We start from the raw sequence: 19,235 nt of genomic DNA, 5'->3' as shown, positions 1-19,235 counted from the left end.
GACATCAAGTGGCCTAATGTAATTCAACCCACTTCCTTCTACTGTTAATATAAACATAGAAGTCTTTGCTGTTTTTGCCCTTCATTCCTTGCCAAAGACTTCTCATAATCTGCCTTAGCTTGCCTAACCTCCTTTGTGATTTGGTTCCAGACTATATCTACCATATAGTCTGGAACCTTAGTGTTCCTTTGCACTTTTCTTCTCTGCCACATGTCTGAACAGTTTCTGACATTCATTTAGGTCTAAGCTTCCAACAGTATTTCTTCATTGGTATGAAAAGCCTAGTAGCTTCTTTGATTACTTCCCTGAATGCTTCTCATTTAGAATTTGCTGTTGGTAACATCATCAGTTGTCCCACTGCATAGAATTTAAAAACTGTTTGAAACCACTGTAGTTACCCTTTCCCTTTACTCTTGACAATAGATGTCTTTTTTTAAATTCCACATTAGTACACAGTGATTGCTGCCACCCAGTGGGTTTTTATATTTTATGATGGTCTGAAACTAAGGCTGGTGATATCACAAGATAAGACTGATCTGTTCAATCACTGAGCACATAAGAATTTATAAATCATACAAACGACAAAAAATTGGTATAGCTGTAGTCCTACAGTTTGTGTGTGGCCATAAGTAAGCTCACAGTTTCTAGCCTGTTCACTGCCGTGAAATATGTGTAGCCCATTTAATGTGTATGCACAGTGAATTGGGGCAGTCCCAATTAAATATGGAAAAAATGGCTGTCCCAATTCAATGAGTATGCAGTCGCAATAAATAGGTAATTTCTTTTAGCTTCAAGTTGTACAAAAAAAAAAAAAAAAAAGAACGGAAATTTATTATTATAATTTTATTAAAATCCTAAACAGTTTTTTAACATATCATCATACTGCAATCTTACTGTCGAATGTGTACATCGTTCCCTGATGCACTTCCATGTTAGTACTAGTAGTGGCAAAAGATGCAAAGACTGCAAGTTTATACAGCATCAGTCAAAAAAAAAAACACACCACAATTACCTCATTTGCCTTCCCTCCTCTAATAATTAGTCTAATTCTTTATTCTGCACTATCCACTTGTGTAATACAAGATGAAAATTTGTCAAACAATCAATCTCTGGTTCAAAGCAAATTTTCATACATCTACCTTGGAACCACCCTTTAATTTATACCTGCTTACATATACCATTTGAGAAACAGTAAGGTAAGGATGCTATCAACATTTTATTTACTGAATCCATTAAAAGCCTTAAACAAGTACAGGTCAATGCTGAAAAAAGTCTCGAGTTAGGGTTAAATCTGAAGGTATCTGCAATTCTGCCCAGACACAATATGAGGGAGTATATGATGAGAGTCTTGTCAATCGATTTGGCCCTGGAGAGATTGTGCAAAGCTCAAGGGGTAAAATTTTTCTCAGCCATAGATGCCAATGCACCTAAAAAATTCCCCAACAAACAATCAAACAGGGATGAGATACACTTAAATAGTAGAAAGGGAGCAAGGATATTTGTTGATACCATCGATGCAGTATTAGATGGGCCAGAAAACTGCTAGCTTGGGGGGGGGGGGGGGGTTCACGGACTAATGGATTAAGAGCAGCCACAGGAAGAGCCGGAAGTGATTCTTGCAATGCTTCTATTGGAATGAGCAGCAGCCTGGAAATGAGTTGCTGGGGATTTCAGGAACTGCTGGGAGTCATCGAGAAAGAAAGAAATACATGGGCTGTGTTAGGGTAACTAAAAGTAAGAACAGGTGCATGTATACTTACTTCCGTGTACACCAGCAGTACAGTAAATAAATTTGATGAATTTGAAGTGTGCTGGTCAAGACATCAAAGGTGGATATTTTTGGGATATCAGAGACACGGTGTCACACAGATATAAGGAATGCAGAATTGGAATTTGGTATGTACAGAAAGGATAAACAGGATAAGAACAGTGCAGGGAGTTATGCTGTTAGTTCAGAAACACAAAGTCTAAGGAAGTGCATCCAGTTGACATTGGTGGACAGTGCAATACTGAGTCAGTCTGGTGTGAAATAAGCACTGGGAAAGAAAAATGAGGGTAGGAGTGTGTTACAGGAGAAATGAGTCTGATGAGTACACTGAACAATTATACAGTGAAATACAGTGGGCCAGTAAATCAGAATGTCTTATTAAGGGGAGATTTTAATTTCCCAGATATTGACTGGAATTTGTGGATGACCCACTTGCACACTAGCAACACTTTTGTGGATTTAATGAATGATTGTTTTCTACAGCAGCATGTTCAAGAGGCAACCAGAGGGAGTAATACTCTTGATCTGACTATCAGCAGTGATTATTCATGCATTAAGAATTTACAGATAAAGGAACCACTAGGTGGCAGTGATCAGTGTACTGATGTGGGGTTTACCAAAAATCATATAACTACCATCAGGGGTAAAGGGAGTGGTTTGTGCTTTCATAAAGATGACTACAGTAGTCTCAGAGAGAGAGTTTTTAAATTCTATACAGTGGGACCAACTGATGATGTTAGCAACAGAAAATTCTAAAATAGAAGTATTCAAGGAATTAATCTTGGAAGCTACTAGGCCTTTCGTACCAACTAAGAAATACCGTTCAAGGTTTAGGTCTAAATGAGATTCATGGCATAAAAAAAAAAATGCAAGGAATGCATATAAATTATCAGGAGATATACAGGGTGTCTCAAAAATATTGGTACAAATGTTTAGGGGAGGTAGGTAACATCTAAAGGAATGTGAATCGCATAGGAACCCATAACCAGAAACGTCACGGAAAAGTAGTAGCAGAGGCACAAGACAGTAATTAATGGCAAACATTTATTTGACCTAATATTAACAATGGAGTATGAGATGGGTGCATTTCATGATGTTACAACAGATGCTCGAAGGTTCCACCACGAGACACGATGCATGCGTGACACCGACGCAGCATGGAATGGCAGACACGGTCGAACACACCTGGAGTTTCTTTGACAGTAGCAGCAGCAGCAGCAGCAGCAGCAGCAGCAGCGCAGATGAGTCTCTCCACGAGATCTGAGGGGCCCATGAGAGAAGATTTGAGGGCCCCCACAGAAAGAAATCAAGGCTCGATAAATCAGGTGAGCGTGGGGGCCAGGCAATGGGTCCACCATGGCCAATCCATCGACGCCCAAAATGCCTGTTCAAATGGCCACGAACACATCTTCCATAATGGGCAGGTGCCCCGTCATGTTGAAACCAAATGTTGCATCTCACATTTCCTGGAACATCGTCAAGTAACCCTGGTAGAACTTGTTCAAGAAAGATCCAATATTTAGCGGAGTTCATGCAGGATGGTAACAGGTATGGGCCGACTAAGCAGTCACCGACCATACCTGCCCACACATTTATTGCGAAGTGATGTTGTGCCGCATGGAGTCACACAACGTGTGGGTTGTCTTGAGCCCACACATGAGCATTGTGTGAAATAAGAGTGAAATAAGCCTCATCCATGATAAAACAGACTGGAAAATTCAAGTCTTGAACACTTTCTTGGAGAAACCACTGCGCAAAAGCAGTGATTATGTGTGCAGGATGATCTTGGGGGAGCAGTAACTGAATCGTCATGACAGACACGCTGTACACTGCAATGAAACACTCTTAAGGCAGAGGCAACGGCACGTGTGCTGGTAGTAGGATTATTCTGGACATCATTCAACACACTTTCTTCCATGGCGGGAGTTTGCGTCAAATTCGGTCTTCTGTAGACAGAAGACCGAACTCAAAATAAAATTTCGTTAAGTTCATCATTCGTGAAAAGGCAAAACTCCTTTACAACACTTTAGCGAAACTAGTGATAGCTCTGGAGGGATAGGTTTTTTAGCTAGCAAAGGCGCTGGTTTGAAAGATTTGTTTGAAATTTCTAATAAATATTACATTTAATATTAAATTGTTTCTTATTTTCATTTCGATGCCATATGCTTGCATTTCACTATGTGCTGTCTACGTACATAGTCATATTTTGAAGGTACATATAATACATAGATAGACTAGTTTTTCTTATATATTTCATACTTTGGAAAGGAACTCCTTTATTACTATGGGAGCCATAACTCGGTATTCGCGTTTTCGGTATTCGCGGCATTTCTCAGGAACATAACCCCCGCGAATAGCGGGGGTTTACTGTATTTAATTTTGACTAATCTATTTTTATATATATTTAAAATTTGTTGCGACCAACCAAAATTAAAGCCGTGATCGACTTGTTGGCCATCCCTGGTATCATCAATCATTGTTCTGCTATTCCACGGGTCGACGTATGAAGCCTTGCCACCATGCCCTATCCGTGTTGTTGATTTCACTCCAATTTCCTCCTCTCTTAATGACATCGGTCTTTACCATGTCCTGCCATCTCATTCTTGGTCTCCCCCCCCTGGTCTTTTGTCCCTTAATTGTAAATCAAACATTCTTCTTGGCAAACACCTTTCGTTCATCCTCTTGACATGTCCAAACCATATCAGATGGGAACTTTCAATCCTATTCTGGAGTTTTTTCAACCTGAATTCTCTCCCTAATCATATCATTCCTGATTTTGTTGCGTCTTGTCTTTCCGGCTATGCTCCTCACAAATCTCATTTCTCCCCCTGAATTCTGCTTTCATCCTTTTCCGCACAGCCCAAGGTTCAGATGCATATGTCAGAATTGGTACATAATAGGCCTGATATATAGCCTTCTTACACTTCAGTGGTATGTTCCTGTTCCAGATCATATCTTTTGTCTGCCCATAGAAATTCCCACCCGCTTGTATCCTTCTACTTATTTCTTCGTCTATTACTCCAGTCTTTGTAATGGTGCTTCCTAGATACTTGAAGATGCGAACTATTTTTAGCTGTTTCCCTTCCATTGTAATGTATCCATCAAGCTTTCCACTCCTCTTTAAATACAGAGGATGCGGAAAGGTCAGGGAATGACCACCGCATATTCCGGAGCAATATGGGCTTAGTTGCTAATGCTCCTAAAAACCAAATAACAATAACAAACTCCTCTTTAGAACCATTACTTCACTCTTCTCCTGACTGAAACCAGTCCAAATCCATCGGCCATATTAGCCCATATATCAACTTGCTGTTGCACTTGTTCCCTACTCTCTCCCCATATGCAGAGGTCATCTGTGAAGAGCATGACTTTCATCTGGTCTTGTCCAAGTTGTTCCACCACTCTACATTGCACATCATTCATGACAGCTATGAACAGTACTGGTGACAAGACGCCCCTTGCCTCAAACCTGATGTTATTTCGAAGCTCTCTGTCAACCCCACCACTGTTCTTACTTTGCTCACTGTATTGGTGCACATATTCTCAAATTCTCTCCACAAGATGTTCCTCTATCCCCAAGTTTCTCAAAACCTCCCACACTTTCTCTCTCTTTACGGCATCAAACGCTTTCTTTATATACAAAAATGCCATCCATAATTCTTTATTGTATTCGTAACTCTTTTCCATCAGTTGCCTGATGCAGAAAATTAGATCCACCATCGATCTGCCCGGCCTAAAGCCGTACTGTTCCTCGGCCATCCTATTTTCAATCGTTCATCTTATCTTCTGCTCTAACACTCTCTCATACAGCTTACTCACACGCGATGTCAGTGTGATGCCTCTATAATTGGAACACTTTTTCCTGTTCCTCTTCTTGAACAACGGGATGATCGAACCTTCTTTCTAGTCCTTCGGCACCTGTCCCTCATCCCAGATCTTACTAAACAGTCTGTATGTTCACACTATCCTTGCCTCGCCTGTAGCCTTCAGCATTTCTCCATTTATCTCATCCATACCAGCAGACTTACCTGTTTTGATGTATTTCCATGCCTGCACTACATCGTTACAAGTCAAGTCGGTCTGCTCTCTCTCCGTATCTTTACTTTCATCCCCTCTTTTACAATCAACCTGCCTTTGTCTCTTTTGCTGGCTGTCCTGCATGTTCAACAGATTTTCAAAATACTTCTTCCATGTTCCTCTTATCTCTTTGGCCTTGGTTATTAGGTTCTCATTCTCATCCATCAAGTATTTGCTCTGTTCACCATCTCTTCTCCTTTTCCTCACCATACCATACAGTGTCTTTTTATTACCATCGATATCTTGTCGTAGAGTTTCACTCCATTCTTCTTAACTATCCTCTTGGCCACTCTCTTCACGGTTTCATATCTCTCTTTATTCTCGTCATTTCTGTTCTGAAAGTAGGTCCTGAATGCATTATTCTTGATTTTCACAGCCTCTCTCGTCCTATCATTTCACCATGGAGTTTTTTTCCCTCTCTTTCTATTGCTTGTCTTTCCACAAATCTGCTCTGTCAGTCCTACTACACAGTCTTTGAATGCTTTCCATTCTGATTCCACGCTGTTCACCACTGTCTTAGGTACAACCCTCCTGAACTCTTCTCTGAACATCGCCCCTAACCTAACTCCAGCTTCTCCATTTCTTCGCAGCTGGTTTGCAGTGCGTAACATTGTACTATCTTCAATGTTTCGCTGTCATTCATTTGCAGTTTAATTGACATGAGTCTGTCGCTGATATTGTTCACCTCCATTAGCCTTTCCTTAATCCTGTGATCTATAATGATGGCTACACCCTTCCTCGCTACATCACCCTAAGACTAATACAGGTAATAGCTTCCTCGTAACTCTTTACACTCATTTCGATTCACTCAATACATATGCTTATTTTTCTCTCCTTTAATATGTCCACACACTTCTCAATTTTTCCTGACAATGTCAATTGAGTGTGGCTAGTTTAATATATGTCATCAGCTGATCTTGTTGGATGCAGATACCACCACGTCTGGGCTAATTAGTTTTGAGGCTTCTTTTTCTATTAAAGGCAATAAATTTAAGCTGCCGATCTGCCAAACCTGTCACAGATCAGCATGTTTCATGTTATATACCTCTGGTATATAACATGAATTATGTAGGTGCCTATAACTGTATACATGAAATAGATAAATATTTCTTTGTAAAATTATAGGAAAAGCAATTTAAACAAAGCCATTGAACTCCATATTATAAAAAATGATTTTTCCGATACCTATGATTTTATTAATTATCTACCAGTCACACGATTTTCATGAAAGTTTAGATCATGGCCACAGAGCTGCAAGTTTTTATGCTTTGTCAAAAAAATATAATTTCATCGAGAAGTATGAAGTTAAGTGCATGGTGTTCGTGAACTACAAAAATGAGCCGGAGAGGCTAGAATAGGTTAAGATTATCTCTTTATGATTCATTTCTTAGTGGTGGATTTTGCATTTTAGGGGTTTTTTTAACATATCCCCTGTTAAAGCTTTGAAATGAAATTGTAATTTTTTTTTGGACCTGAAGCATACGCCTCCTACACCTGTGCGGAGACCCATCACTGCCATTACGAGGCACAAGCATTAAAAAATTAAAATAAAGGAAAAAATTGTGCCCTTTTCGATTCAATAAAGGATGTCTGGCAACACTAGTTATAGGCCAAATATTTTCTCAGTGCTTATGTTACACCAAACTGACTCAACATTGAACTGGCCACTGACTTCAATTCAGTGCACTGCTTTAGATTCTATGTTTCTTAGCCAAAAACATAATTACTTACTCCACCTCCTGTTTTGTCTGTCCTTTCTATACCATAATTTAATTTTGTGCAGAAGATGGCTTATCTTCTTTTGGCAAGGACAGGAAACAACCAGCAGAATTCCCATGAACTTGTTCTGGATGGCTGCAATGAGGTCAGTCATACAACACATTACATCACTAAGCACACAAACCTAATTAGAAAGGAAGATATGTGCTTTAATGTGATACTTAATGCTGCACAGTTCTAAACTGCAAAGCAGTAAGTGTATTGTTGTTGTTATAGTACTTTACTCCTTGACAAAACCTTTCAGGGAAATACTTCACTCTAACTGATGTTACTTGCTTACGTTTCTTGGTACTGTAATATCATTATCTAATACAGAGGTCCCCAACCTTTTGCTTTCAATGGGCCACATTTTGCAATCTGAAAGTTCATGAGGGCCGCAACAAAAACCACTTCTAGCATGTCTTCGCAGATCTTACTAAAAACAAATCTATGTATTTGTTTTCTGAGCTTTAGAATAGAATGCAGAGCAGCCACTAAAAATTACTCACATACAGTAATGATAACCTAAAGATGAACAAATTGTGTCCATCTATAATTAACTGTGAAGAATGAATATATTGCTTGAAAGATAAATAACAATTAGTCAATGACACACACAACAAAATAAATTCATGATGTACATATTTTTAAATAACTTATTCTTCTTCCATGTCATAAAATTACATTTCTTATTACAAATACAAATTACATTTTTTTTTACATATGTTCAATGAGACACTTGAGGCTGCAATTTATTTATAAGTTTCTCAATATCTATGTTTTTTCAATGTTTTTCAATGCTTGTTACACATAACCTTAAGATTTTGTGTAAATGTTCATCAGAAATTCAAGTCCTGTATTTAGATTTGATCATTTTCATTTTAGAAAACGTTGACTCACAAATATATGTACTTCTGAAAGTGGAGAACATTCCATATGATGTATCATCCTCTGGTGATACATCATATGGATTCTGTAACATTCTTATTTCCTTTGCACATATGGAAATCTCTGAATCTATGTATCTTTCTAGAGAAGACTGAGAAACCGTTTCTCCATTAGATTGCAGTTCTTTACAGCATGAGAAATGCACAAAATAACATTCACAAAATTGTTTCACCAAAATATTCAGTTTCCCTTCAAATGCTTTTACCTCGGTGAACATATCTGATAAAAACTTTCCTTAGCCTTGTAATCTTAAATTTAAATTATTCAGATGCTCCATGATATCAGTTAAGAAAGCCAAAGCCCAAATCCATTCTGAGTCAGAAAATTTCTTTTGAGTTCCTCTTTTTTCTGTTAGAAATATGTTAATTTCATGATGAAGAGAAAAAATACCATTTAAGGACATTTCCTCTACTAAGCCACCTAACTTCAGTGGTTACAATGGTACACCTAACTTCAATGGTACAGCACATCTTCATATTCTGCATTTATCTCAGAGAGAAAATTTCAAAATTACCTGTGAATTAGTCCATAACATCTGATGGAATTAATGCTAGAAACAACAACAACATTCATCACATCTTCAAATTTTAAAATTTTTCTGCATAAAGCTTGTTGGTGAATGATACAATGAAACTGCATAGGAATGGTACCATTAACTTTCACTAATTCTTGCAACTACTCCAGATTTTTCTTCTACCATATTTCTTGCACCACCAGTTGTCACACTTTTTAATTTATCCCAGCTCAGATTAAGGTTCCTTAAACTTTAAGACACTTTCATAATATATTTTCTGGTGTTTTAGTATCTGTCATACTCTGAAGAGCACACAGCTCCTCTGCAATCACAAACTTGGAATTTATAGCCCAATTAGTAGTTGAGCTGTGCCTGTTATATCGAGAGCTAGTACAATTACCCTCAAGACTCTTTAAGGTGGTAGAAAATAAAAACGATCTGGGAGTAAAATTGTTCAGTCAGATATGAAGTTTTCTGAGCAATGCAGACAGGCTGCCAGAGCAGGTCATGGGGTATTGTCAATGATATACAGGAATTTTGCTAGTAGGGAAAAGGAGGTAATTATCCCATTGTGGCAATGGTCAGGCCATTGCCTTGAGTACTGCATACAGGTCTGGAGGCCTCATTTTAGGAAGGATGTAGAACTGTTTGAGTGTGTACAGAGAAGGGTAACAAGATTGGTGAGGGGAACGAAGGGGTCCTCTCACCAAGAAAGGCTTAAGTTCTGCAAAATGCAGCAGTTGGAGACTAGGTACCTGCAAGGTGATCTGATTGAGGTGTATAAGGCCTTGAATGGATTGAACATGCTGAATTCTGATGGGATTCTTCCATTTGCTCAGATTACGAACTTGAGGGGGGGCATAAATTCAAATTGAGGAAAAACAGTTGCTGGAACAAACTTTCATCTGTCATTGTGGAAGCTGATAACTTAAATAAATTCGAGGAGGAACTGAACAAACTTTTAGAGGGAATGGATGTGTAATTGTTGTTTTTTGGCTTTAATTTTAATCTACAGAAATTCAAGCCAAATATCAACAATTATTCTAATAGAATACAGTTAATTTCAATTGCCAAAAAAAAATAAATAAATAAATAAAATTTGTTTCTGCCTGAATTAAAGCAGGCAGAAACAGAAAAAATTAAGCAGCATAGTGCTTAATTTTTTCTAGCTAACTTTATACAAAAGACCAATTGTATTTATTATATAATAAGTAAATATAATATTCATAAGAAGCATTATGAAAATACAACTCACATGCAGTGCTCACTATAACATGAGCTGTTAACAGTTTTAAACTGTGAACTTCAAATATAACCGGATGAAAGAGTAATTCCCTTGCTGTTGGCCTTTCAGAGGGATTTTTCTTCAAGCATTTCCTAATGAAATCCTATGAAAAAATGTCATTACATTAGATGTTATGTATGTTTCACAGTAGCTCTCTAAACTTACAATCTGTATGTGAGAAACCTTTTATCTTGATTTCAGGCAAGTAATACGCTTACCTCAAACTATATCTTTTCTATGTAATGCTGACCACTGTCAAACTTCACTGCATTATATTGCCTGGAATTAAACCTCTTTCAAGACTAACAATTTAATTAATATTAATTTTAATCTTATAATAACTTATACCATACTTTAAGAAAGATGTCAGAGAATCTCACCTTTTGAAGTGGATTCTCTAATGATTCAATTGTCTTGTTTACTACTTCATCAGTAATTTGACTGCCAGTTTCACCATTACCTGCAATTTCCAATGCTGCCATCTATAGAGAAATAAAAGATACTGGCTGCTATCTACAGGACAGAGGAAGAAACAACAACAAACAATCTAGCCCTTATAACATGTGCTACTATACCTCTGTGAAAAAAAAATACTATACCTGCTGATTGCTGGGGCACACTTACCTCCAAAGCACACATGCCAAACGAGTAAATGTCAACTGCAGGCGTTACCATGGAAACTGCAAATTCATGAGGAAGGATTATCATAAGTGATATACTTTTTGCTTGGCAAGCAGGTAAACTTCTGCTTATCAAAGTGCTCTGTTAATGTTGAATATGAAGCTAGCTGGACGTGCTGTCATCAAAACTAATGTGTAAAATTATTTCGTGTAATATTTGATTCAATGCTAAAGTGTTCAATTAGTTTTTTTCTTTAAACAGCACACCTATATTTATATTTTACTGGTATCCTTATTACAATAAATTTAAAAATTTAAGCTTTATTCTTTGGCAAGATAACTCAATTTTGTTTAATCTTTTAAAATATAGTTTAGAGCAAAATTTAAATGTAAAAATAAATTACTTTAAATAACCCTGAGTGTAAACTGTTGAGTTTAAATAAACTTTGGTGTAAGATAATGAAAGTAAGTTTAAATAAAATCAAATTAATCATGCAGCACTGTTTTATATTTAAGTTTAATTTTAGTAAATTAATAAAAACTAGAATGTTATACAAGAGAATAATGGAAAGCATATTTTAATTATAATTTTAATAATTTAAGTTATTTAATAAATTCAAATTATCAATATTTTAATAATAATTATAATTTTAATAATTTAATTTAAAATAAGTTATATTAAGTGACTTTACACAGCAGTCCTTAAAATAAGCTTATAACAAGGATGAAATGATACTTACATGTTTTTGAGCCATATTCTGGTGCAATGAAGTGAACATTTACAATATCCTCTCTGCATGTTTTCACATGGTGATGTATGGCATCAGGTGCAACTGTAAAGAACATAATTACGAAATGCTATTAAATGAAAGTGACTATAACAGCTTTGCTGTTTATCAGTCTCAACTGATTAAGTTATAAAAGAAAATTTTCAAATTATTTCAAAGATGAACTTCATTTTAATCAAACTGTTTAATGTAACATTTGAATGATATGTTTGTAGATGCTAGCTTTGATCTAAATATGTTTTAGAATCTAATTGTTGTTCAGAGTCTACAAATTATATGTATCAATGTTTTCTTCTCTACTTTTTCAGGGCTGTAACCTTGATATTATATCATCATAAAAACACCAAAAGACCAAACAAAGCAAAAAAGCAATCCTTTGGTTTTTTTTTAGTGGTGATATAAGAGAAGTCGAGGAGAAAACACCTGCAAAATGTATGATTTGCATATTCTATTAACAATAAATAGATTCTAAAAACTGCACAGAGGTGAAATTCAAAACACATAAAATATTTAAAATCAGCAAAGATTTTATTTAATTATATGTAACTTGCTTCTTTGAGTGAAGGTGAAAATGTGATGAAGAGTTAAATACAAAAATTAAAATGAACTAAAAATAATTTACAAAAGAAAGTTTTAAAAAAAATAGGTAAGTAACTTAAAAATGCTGGTAGCTTGAATTTGGAACTTGTGATTAATATTTTGTCAACCAGAGAATAAATGATGAGATAGAACAAATTTTACCCTGTTTAGATTCTTTATGAAACAATGCTATACATGTACAAGCAATAAACAAATTTGATATGTTTTTTTAATACCATAAAATGGAACAGATTTAAACATAAGTTGTGTGACTTGATGGAAGTTTGATGGTGTAACAGCCTCAAAAATTTTTGTATTTCAGGTGCAGTGGCAATGAACTGAAGTTCATTCTGGCAATAATTACACCGCAAAGTGATTTTCTCTTGAGTGTAAAGTATAGATCAATACCACTCTTACACCACGTGTAACTGATAATATAGTTTATTGAGCTATTCGCCTAAACTACTATATATTAAGGTAACGTTTCAGGTATCTTACCGATACCCATCATCAGACCATGTGTTGGGGGAACAAAAATAGAAAGGAGTTACAAATTTGAATACATTACCAATATTACAATTATGAATATTATGATTTACAATTACCAATATTATGATTTTACAATTACAAATCACAAATAAACAATTCTAAGTTTGGATATTGTTAACAATAAAAACCAGATATTAGATTAGATAAATACAAAGAGATTAAATTAAATTCTTACATACTATACTGACAGGGTCCTCTTGTCGATGCTCCCAGAAACCTGATGAGCATACAGGCAAGAGGTGCCACCATCTTAATATGATACCAGTATCAATGGGTTTCAAATTCAAAATGGAAATATAAAACAGTGGCAACCTTCCTTTCCTGGACATTCTGTTCACAAGAAAACCAACAGACCTACATATGAAAGTTTACAGGAAGCCCACTGATACTGGCATCATATTAAACTACAAATGCTGCCATCCTTTCTCTACAAAAATTGACATTCTAAAGTCTTTCATCCTAAGAGCTTACAGAATTTGCAATAAAGATAATCTACAACAAGAGCTACAAACAATAACCAGGCTTGCCATGAGGATCAGATTTCCCATACACGGTATCAACAAAGCCATAAAAGACACCTCCAAGACATCACACAATCCCAACCCAGCAGGTACAGAAGAGCCTCCATATGCACACTGTACATACCATCTGTTGGCACTAAAATAGCTAAAGAAGCCAAGAAATTTGGTATCTCCACCTTTTTCAAAAGTTCAGCCTCCATCAAAGCAGATCTTGAAAAAACAACAGTCCAACAATCCCAGAGGTCCTATCTATAAAATAAGACTGTAGATGTGGGGGGCACATATATAGGTGAGTCATACAGATGTTTACAATGCAGAATCAAAGAGCATAATAAAGATCTACAATATGGTACAGTTCTAAAGTCTGACACAGTCCTCCATGCCTTCCAATGTGGTGACTATTGGGATTTCAAGAACATGAAAATCCTTTCTACAGATAGGCAATACAACAGAAGAAAATTCAAAGAAGCCTTTCTCAAAAAAATGTTTGAAGCCTCAGCAATCAAGAGAAAACAGAGAGTAGAGTTCAACCAGCAATATTTTCATCTTTTTAGTAAGAAAATAGAAGAAGAAATAAGGGACCAGGGAAAGTAATTAAGCAAGTCATAGTCAGGAAAAGTAGCCCACATACAACCCCTACCAGACCACCAGAACCAGCCTACAAACCAAAACCTGATGTCCAGAGTAGGAGAGCAAAGGTCACCCCAGGATTCCACTACACAAGCACCCTGGATCTAGGCTAGAAAACCTGGCACAATTCTATTGGCTATTGGAATTAATGGTGCAGCGCTTTTTTTTGGGATAGTACGCAATGGTACGGCATACTGGCACCTTCAGTAATAGTGGCTTGTGATATTTGGATATAGCACACTTCGAAATTTGTAATATTCCATAAGTTTTTTTCACATGTTTACCTACTATTCAAATAAGCTTAACCCCAGTTGCGGCTGGCATTTTTTAAGCCTAACTTGAAAGTTGTCCTCGTGATAGAAACTAATTATTTCTAAAATTTCTACTCAATTTACAAAATTGAAACTCTCAATATACATAAACAGAATATTTTTCTTTGATTTCCTACCTTTAAAGTTCAGCAAAAACTATTAATTAACTCGAAAACAGCAAAAATACACGATCATATATGCATTTTTGTGATTATACCCACAAAAAACAAGCGGCCAATCCCTTCGATTACACAATGCATCACTCCATACGTTTGAATTTCCTGTGTGATTGCAGCGCCGTTGGCTAGAACGAATAAATTACACGGAGCCATAATTGACTTTCAAGCTAAGTCCATCATAGGTGACGGACCAAGGTGACGTAATTCAACATCACCAAGGTGAGTGATGTAGCCGACAGGAAGAAAAAATATATATGTACGCAACTGTTTCTTGGCATAAGAAAGTAACGGAAAGAATTGCAAAAAATTCTTTTTGAAAAACAAAAATATCACATTTCCTTTCTTTAATATGTATTGTATCTACTAATAAAATATCAAGAAAATTCATCTATTGAAAGCCACAGTGGAAACGGTAAAAAGAACCTGGCATAAAACTGATAACACAGTGTGCATTTGATGATGAAAAAAAAAAAAAAAAACTTTGATTTACTGTAATTGTTTTAGGGAATAATATTTTGCATTTTTACTTTCTAACAATACTTTGCAGTTTTACGTTCTAACAATACTTTGCATTATTGTTTTACCGTAATTGTAGGCAACAATATTGGATACTGGATATATATTTGATCTTCAAAATTTTAAAAATATATTTCTGTTTATAGCTGCGTTATAAACTTCAAAAACGTGTTGAAGCAACTTGGCATGCATCTCATCTTGTGTGCAAACGAAGAAGAAAAAAATAATAAAAATACGATATGAGTAACGGATTGTTTTCTCAAATTTGTACTGTTACTGAATATGTCAATATTTCCTTGATATGCATTAGATACCACCAAAAAAATTTCAAGGGAAAAATTCTCTTTTCATAATCATACATGCCAAAAATTTAACTAAATTTGCATTTTGCATTAATTAAATTTAGTTATTTAACTAAATCTGCATTTTTAGCTGTCTATTGTTAACATATGTGTTCTATATAACACTTTATAACCATTTTTAGGATTCTAAATTACTCAGTCGGACTTCTGTTTAACGAGCTCCTTTTATAGCAAATTTTTTTTTTTTAATTCCCCCTGGAAATTACATTTAAAATAGTTTCTGTTGAGCGAAGAAAATTTTAATGTAATGAACGTCTTAGTAGAGACTTAACTGGGTATGCCCTGTTTGCACTTTTGGCCTTCAGGCAATAGTGCTGCTGCAAAGAAGCAAGCAAGAATTGAGAGGGTTAAAGGGATTAACCATTCTACAACTTAGGGGTACCTGGTAAAACCTATCTGACCACCTGTCCCACATATGGAGAAGTCGTGCTGGTCAACAGTGAGCAGATCAAGGGGTATTCCCAATGGGCCCTGTCCGCCTTCTACTGCAGTGGTGTCCAACCTTTTCCCAGGGGCCATATTCAAAGTTAGATTTCTTTTAGGGGCTGCACTGAGTGATTCAAGAAAAATTTGTGCGTTACTGCTGTTTTAATTCACTTTCCGCATGACCACAGGTTGGACACCGCTGTGAATCAACTATAAACGCCCCGTTTGAGAATTAGGAGAGAGCAATTTACTTTTACCCCAACAAATAATCACGTTGTTTAGCAGAAGTGTTTTTTTTCTGTAAATTTTCCCTATCTCTGTTTACATGGTCACAGTAGCTGAGTATTCGAATGACAAAAACATTTTGGACAGTTTAAAAAAAAAAAAAAAAAATTCAAATTTAAGAACTAGTGACAATATTGATGCTGAGAGAAGGAGTTAGAGGACAACAAAGATATTAAACCTTCTAAACATGAAATGTTGGCATTCAGTGAGAATAAAGTTAGAAAATTGTCAATTAGACTCCAGTTAAATCAGCGGTTCCCAACCGGTGGTTTGCAAACCCCTGGGGGTTCGCACTAATAATTCCATAATGGCATCTGCTTAGATTTACATAGGTATATTATTGTAAACTACAAAATATAACTAATAATAAACAATAAAATAAACTAAAATTAAATAAAAAGTAAAGAATTTCCAAAGAAAACTCCCACAATTCCTTATAATTACTTTACTATCTTACAGTATATCATGTAAAGGTTGTTTATGCATGGGTAATGCGAGATATAATCAGATGCACGAAATAGTTTAAGATTAAACCATGCGCAACATCAAGCATCTCTCATACTGTGGTGTTATACTTCATAACCGGTTGTTGCTATTGCAACAACAGGGTACCTGCCCACCCACCAATGAGTAGAGTAAGCCAACAAGCTTCAAAATGGTGCCATCTGGGTGGTAGTATCAGCCGAGAATAAGTAACATTAGTCTGGTGAAGTTACTTATTCAAAGCAGTGCAATATCTTGGCCACTCGTTCTGAAGGTTCACAATATGAGATGTGAATAAATTATGCATTCATACTACCTGGGTAACAGAAATGATGAAAGTGCATTACACATGCCTAAACAACCTTTTTTAAATAAATATGTTTTCCATACTATTTTTTTTTTTTTTTCATTCTCAAGGATCATTGTTACGTATAGGTACTTTTTCTTTCTTTTTTTTTTTAGAACCTATAGTACTTGGTACTATGCATGGGTTGAAAAGATGAAAGACATTTGTTGACATTAGACTTGAATTTCCGTAGACTATAATTTTCAGGAAATACGTATGAAGGAAGGTTGTTCAAGAAAAGAGAAGCTGAATGAATAAATGAGGAAGAAGAAAAGTTGGTTGTGTGAGTTTTAAATTGGACAGTAAATAGATGTTGGCTGGTGGCGGCACGAGTTAGGATTGTTTTGAAAGAGAGAATGGAAATTATACAAGCCAATTCAGAAGAACAGTGCCCATAGAAGTATCTATAGAAAAGGCATGTAGCAGAAACAGTACGTCTATGAGACAGAGAGTGGAGAGACTCTGTTAGAGAGGAGTCATTAATTAACCTAACTGCCCTCTTAAGTTAAGTATAGGAGCAGAAGAATCCTCTTTTGCAAGATATAATACAAGACTGAGTTTTAGAAGGATTGAAATCAACTAAGTTGTCTTTGCCCCGCTGAAGAATTACCTGGAGTTAGGCATTTAAGGAATTGGTAGTGGATATTCGAGAAGTTGAAGTTGATTGAACAGGGCAAGGTTTTTCAAAATGGAAAGTGGAATGCAATGTGCTATCATCGGCAAAACTATGGATAGGATTTACAATCAATGGAAGGTGATTAATATACAAGAGGAAAAGAGTGGGTGAAAGAACTGAACCTTGGGGGACACCAGCAATAATGGAGAAGTTAGAAGACAAAGAGCCATCTACCATCATCCTTAGTGAGCGATCAAAGAGAAAACTGGATAATCGATTACAAAAAACAGTTGGCAAACAATAAGATGGAAGCTTGTTTAGAAGACCTTTATGCCAAACATGATCGAAAGCCTTCGAAAAGTCAAGAGCAACTGCTTGTGTTTCACCGAACCTTTCCATTGAATTAGTCCATAAATGGGTAACATAAGCCAGAATATCACCAGTGGATCGACACTGACGGAATCCATACTGGCGATCGTTGATCAGACGGAAGGTTTCTAGGTAGTTTAATTGATTTCTCCATTACTTTAAAAAGAGTAGAAGTAATTGCAATGGGATGATATGGGATGGGAGGGACTTGTCACCCTTTTTTAGGAACTGGCTGACTATGAGCAAATTTCTAAGTAGAAGGAAAAACACTTTTGGAATAAGAAAGTGAAAAAAGGCAGCAAAGAACAGGAGTAAGTTCAGGAGCACAGGTTTTGAGAACAAGTGGAGAAATACCATCAGGACCCGGAGCTTTCTTAGCATCGAGATTCGTCAAAATTCTTCTGACCTCCTTTTGGCAGAAGACCACAGGAGGCATTGAATGGAACATGCTGGGAATGGTGGGAGGTGTTTTACCAAGATCATTAATACATGAGTTGGGAGAGAAATGGGATGCTAGCAGGTCAGCTTTATCCTTGGCTGAAGTAACAACAGAACCATCTGGTTTGGACAGAGGTGGGAGCACATATGGGCAAAAGTTGCGGCCAATAGCTTTGGCAAGAGACCAGAATTCTCGGCTACCATTAGAGCAAGAAGCAAGTTTTCTACTCTTAGCCTGTTCAAAATCTAGTTTGGACTGATTAATGATTGCTTTACAATTGTTGCAAGCTTTGGTGTAGGCAGAAAATGAAACAAGCCAATTACGATATGCAACATTCTTCTCTTGAACAGCCTTAGCACATTTATTGAAAAACCAAGGTTTAGATAAAGGACGAGATTTTAGAGTGGAGTGAGGAATAAAGGATTCCATTCCTACAAGAATAATTTCACTGACACGATCTGAGCAAAAGTTGACATTAGAAGTTTTGAAACAGTAATCCGACCAAGGAAAAGAAGAAAAGAAATCTCGCAGATCATCCCATTTTGCATTCTTGTAAGGCTAAACAATACGAGGTTGGGAATAGCCATGAGATAAAGGCTCGATTGGAAAAGAGACAATCACCAAGTTGTGATCTGAGGTACCTAAAGGACCACTCACTTCGGCCATGCACTTTTGAAGGGTTGCTTGTGAGAAAAAGATCAAGCATGTTGGCTGTATGGTTAGGATTGTCCGGTATTCTTGTAGGTAAATGAACAATCTGTGCAAGGTCATTAGTAATTGCGACCTCAGAATCTCTACCAGCTGGGTCAGTGTGACTAGCAAACAGAAGCCAGCTAGAGTTGTGAACATTAAAATCATCAAGGAAA

General features: G+C 36.4%; 1 protein-coding gene across 2 annotated transcripts in view; it reads right to left on the bottom strand.

Moving 5' to 3' along the window:
• Madm (MLF1-adaptor molecule) overlaps positions 1 to 19,235 on the bottom strand; it is a 144,006-nt gene that overhangs the window by 33,377 nt on the left and 91,394 nt on the right. For both annotated transcript variants that reach the window (XM_090372093.1, XM_090372092.1), the window contains 4 exons: positions 11,711 to 11,803; positions 10,975 to 11,030; positions 10,731 to 10,832; positions 10,321 to 10,453 (listed from right to left, as the gene is read on the bottom strand). In XM_090372093.1, the coding sequence (XP_090228219.1) occupies positions 10,321 to 10,453; positions 10,731 to 10,832; positions 10,975 to 11,030; positions 11,711 to 11,803 (384 nt within the window). The remainder of the gene's footprint in view (positions 1 to 10,320; positions 10,454 to 10,730; positions 10,833 to 10,974; positions 11,031 to 11,710; positions 11,804 to 19,235) is intronic.

This window comes from Mastigoproctus giganteus, chromosome 4, assembly GCF_048544385.1.
Source record: "Mastigoproctus giganteus isolate SK-2022 chromosome 4, ASM4854438v1, whole genome shotgun sequence".
Lineage (NCBI taxonomy): Eukaryota > Metazoa > Arthropoda > Arachnida > Uropygi > Thelyphonidae > Mastigoproctus > Mastigoproctus giganteus.
Note: the sequence above shows the minus strand (reverse complement) of the source record. Positions and strands in the feature narration are given on the sequence as shown.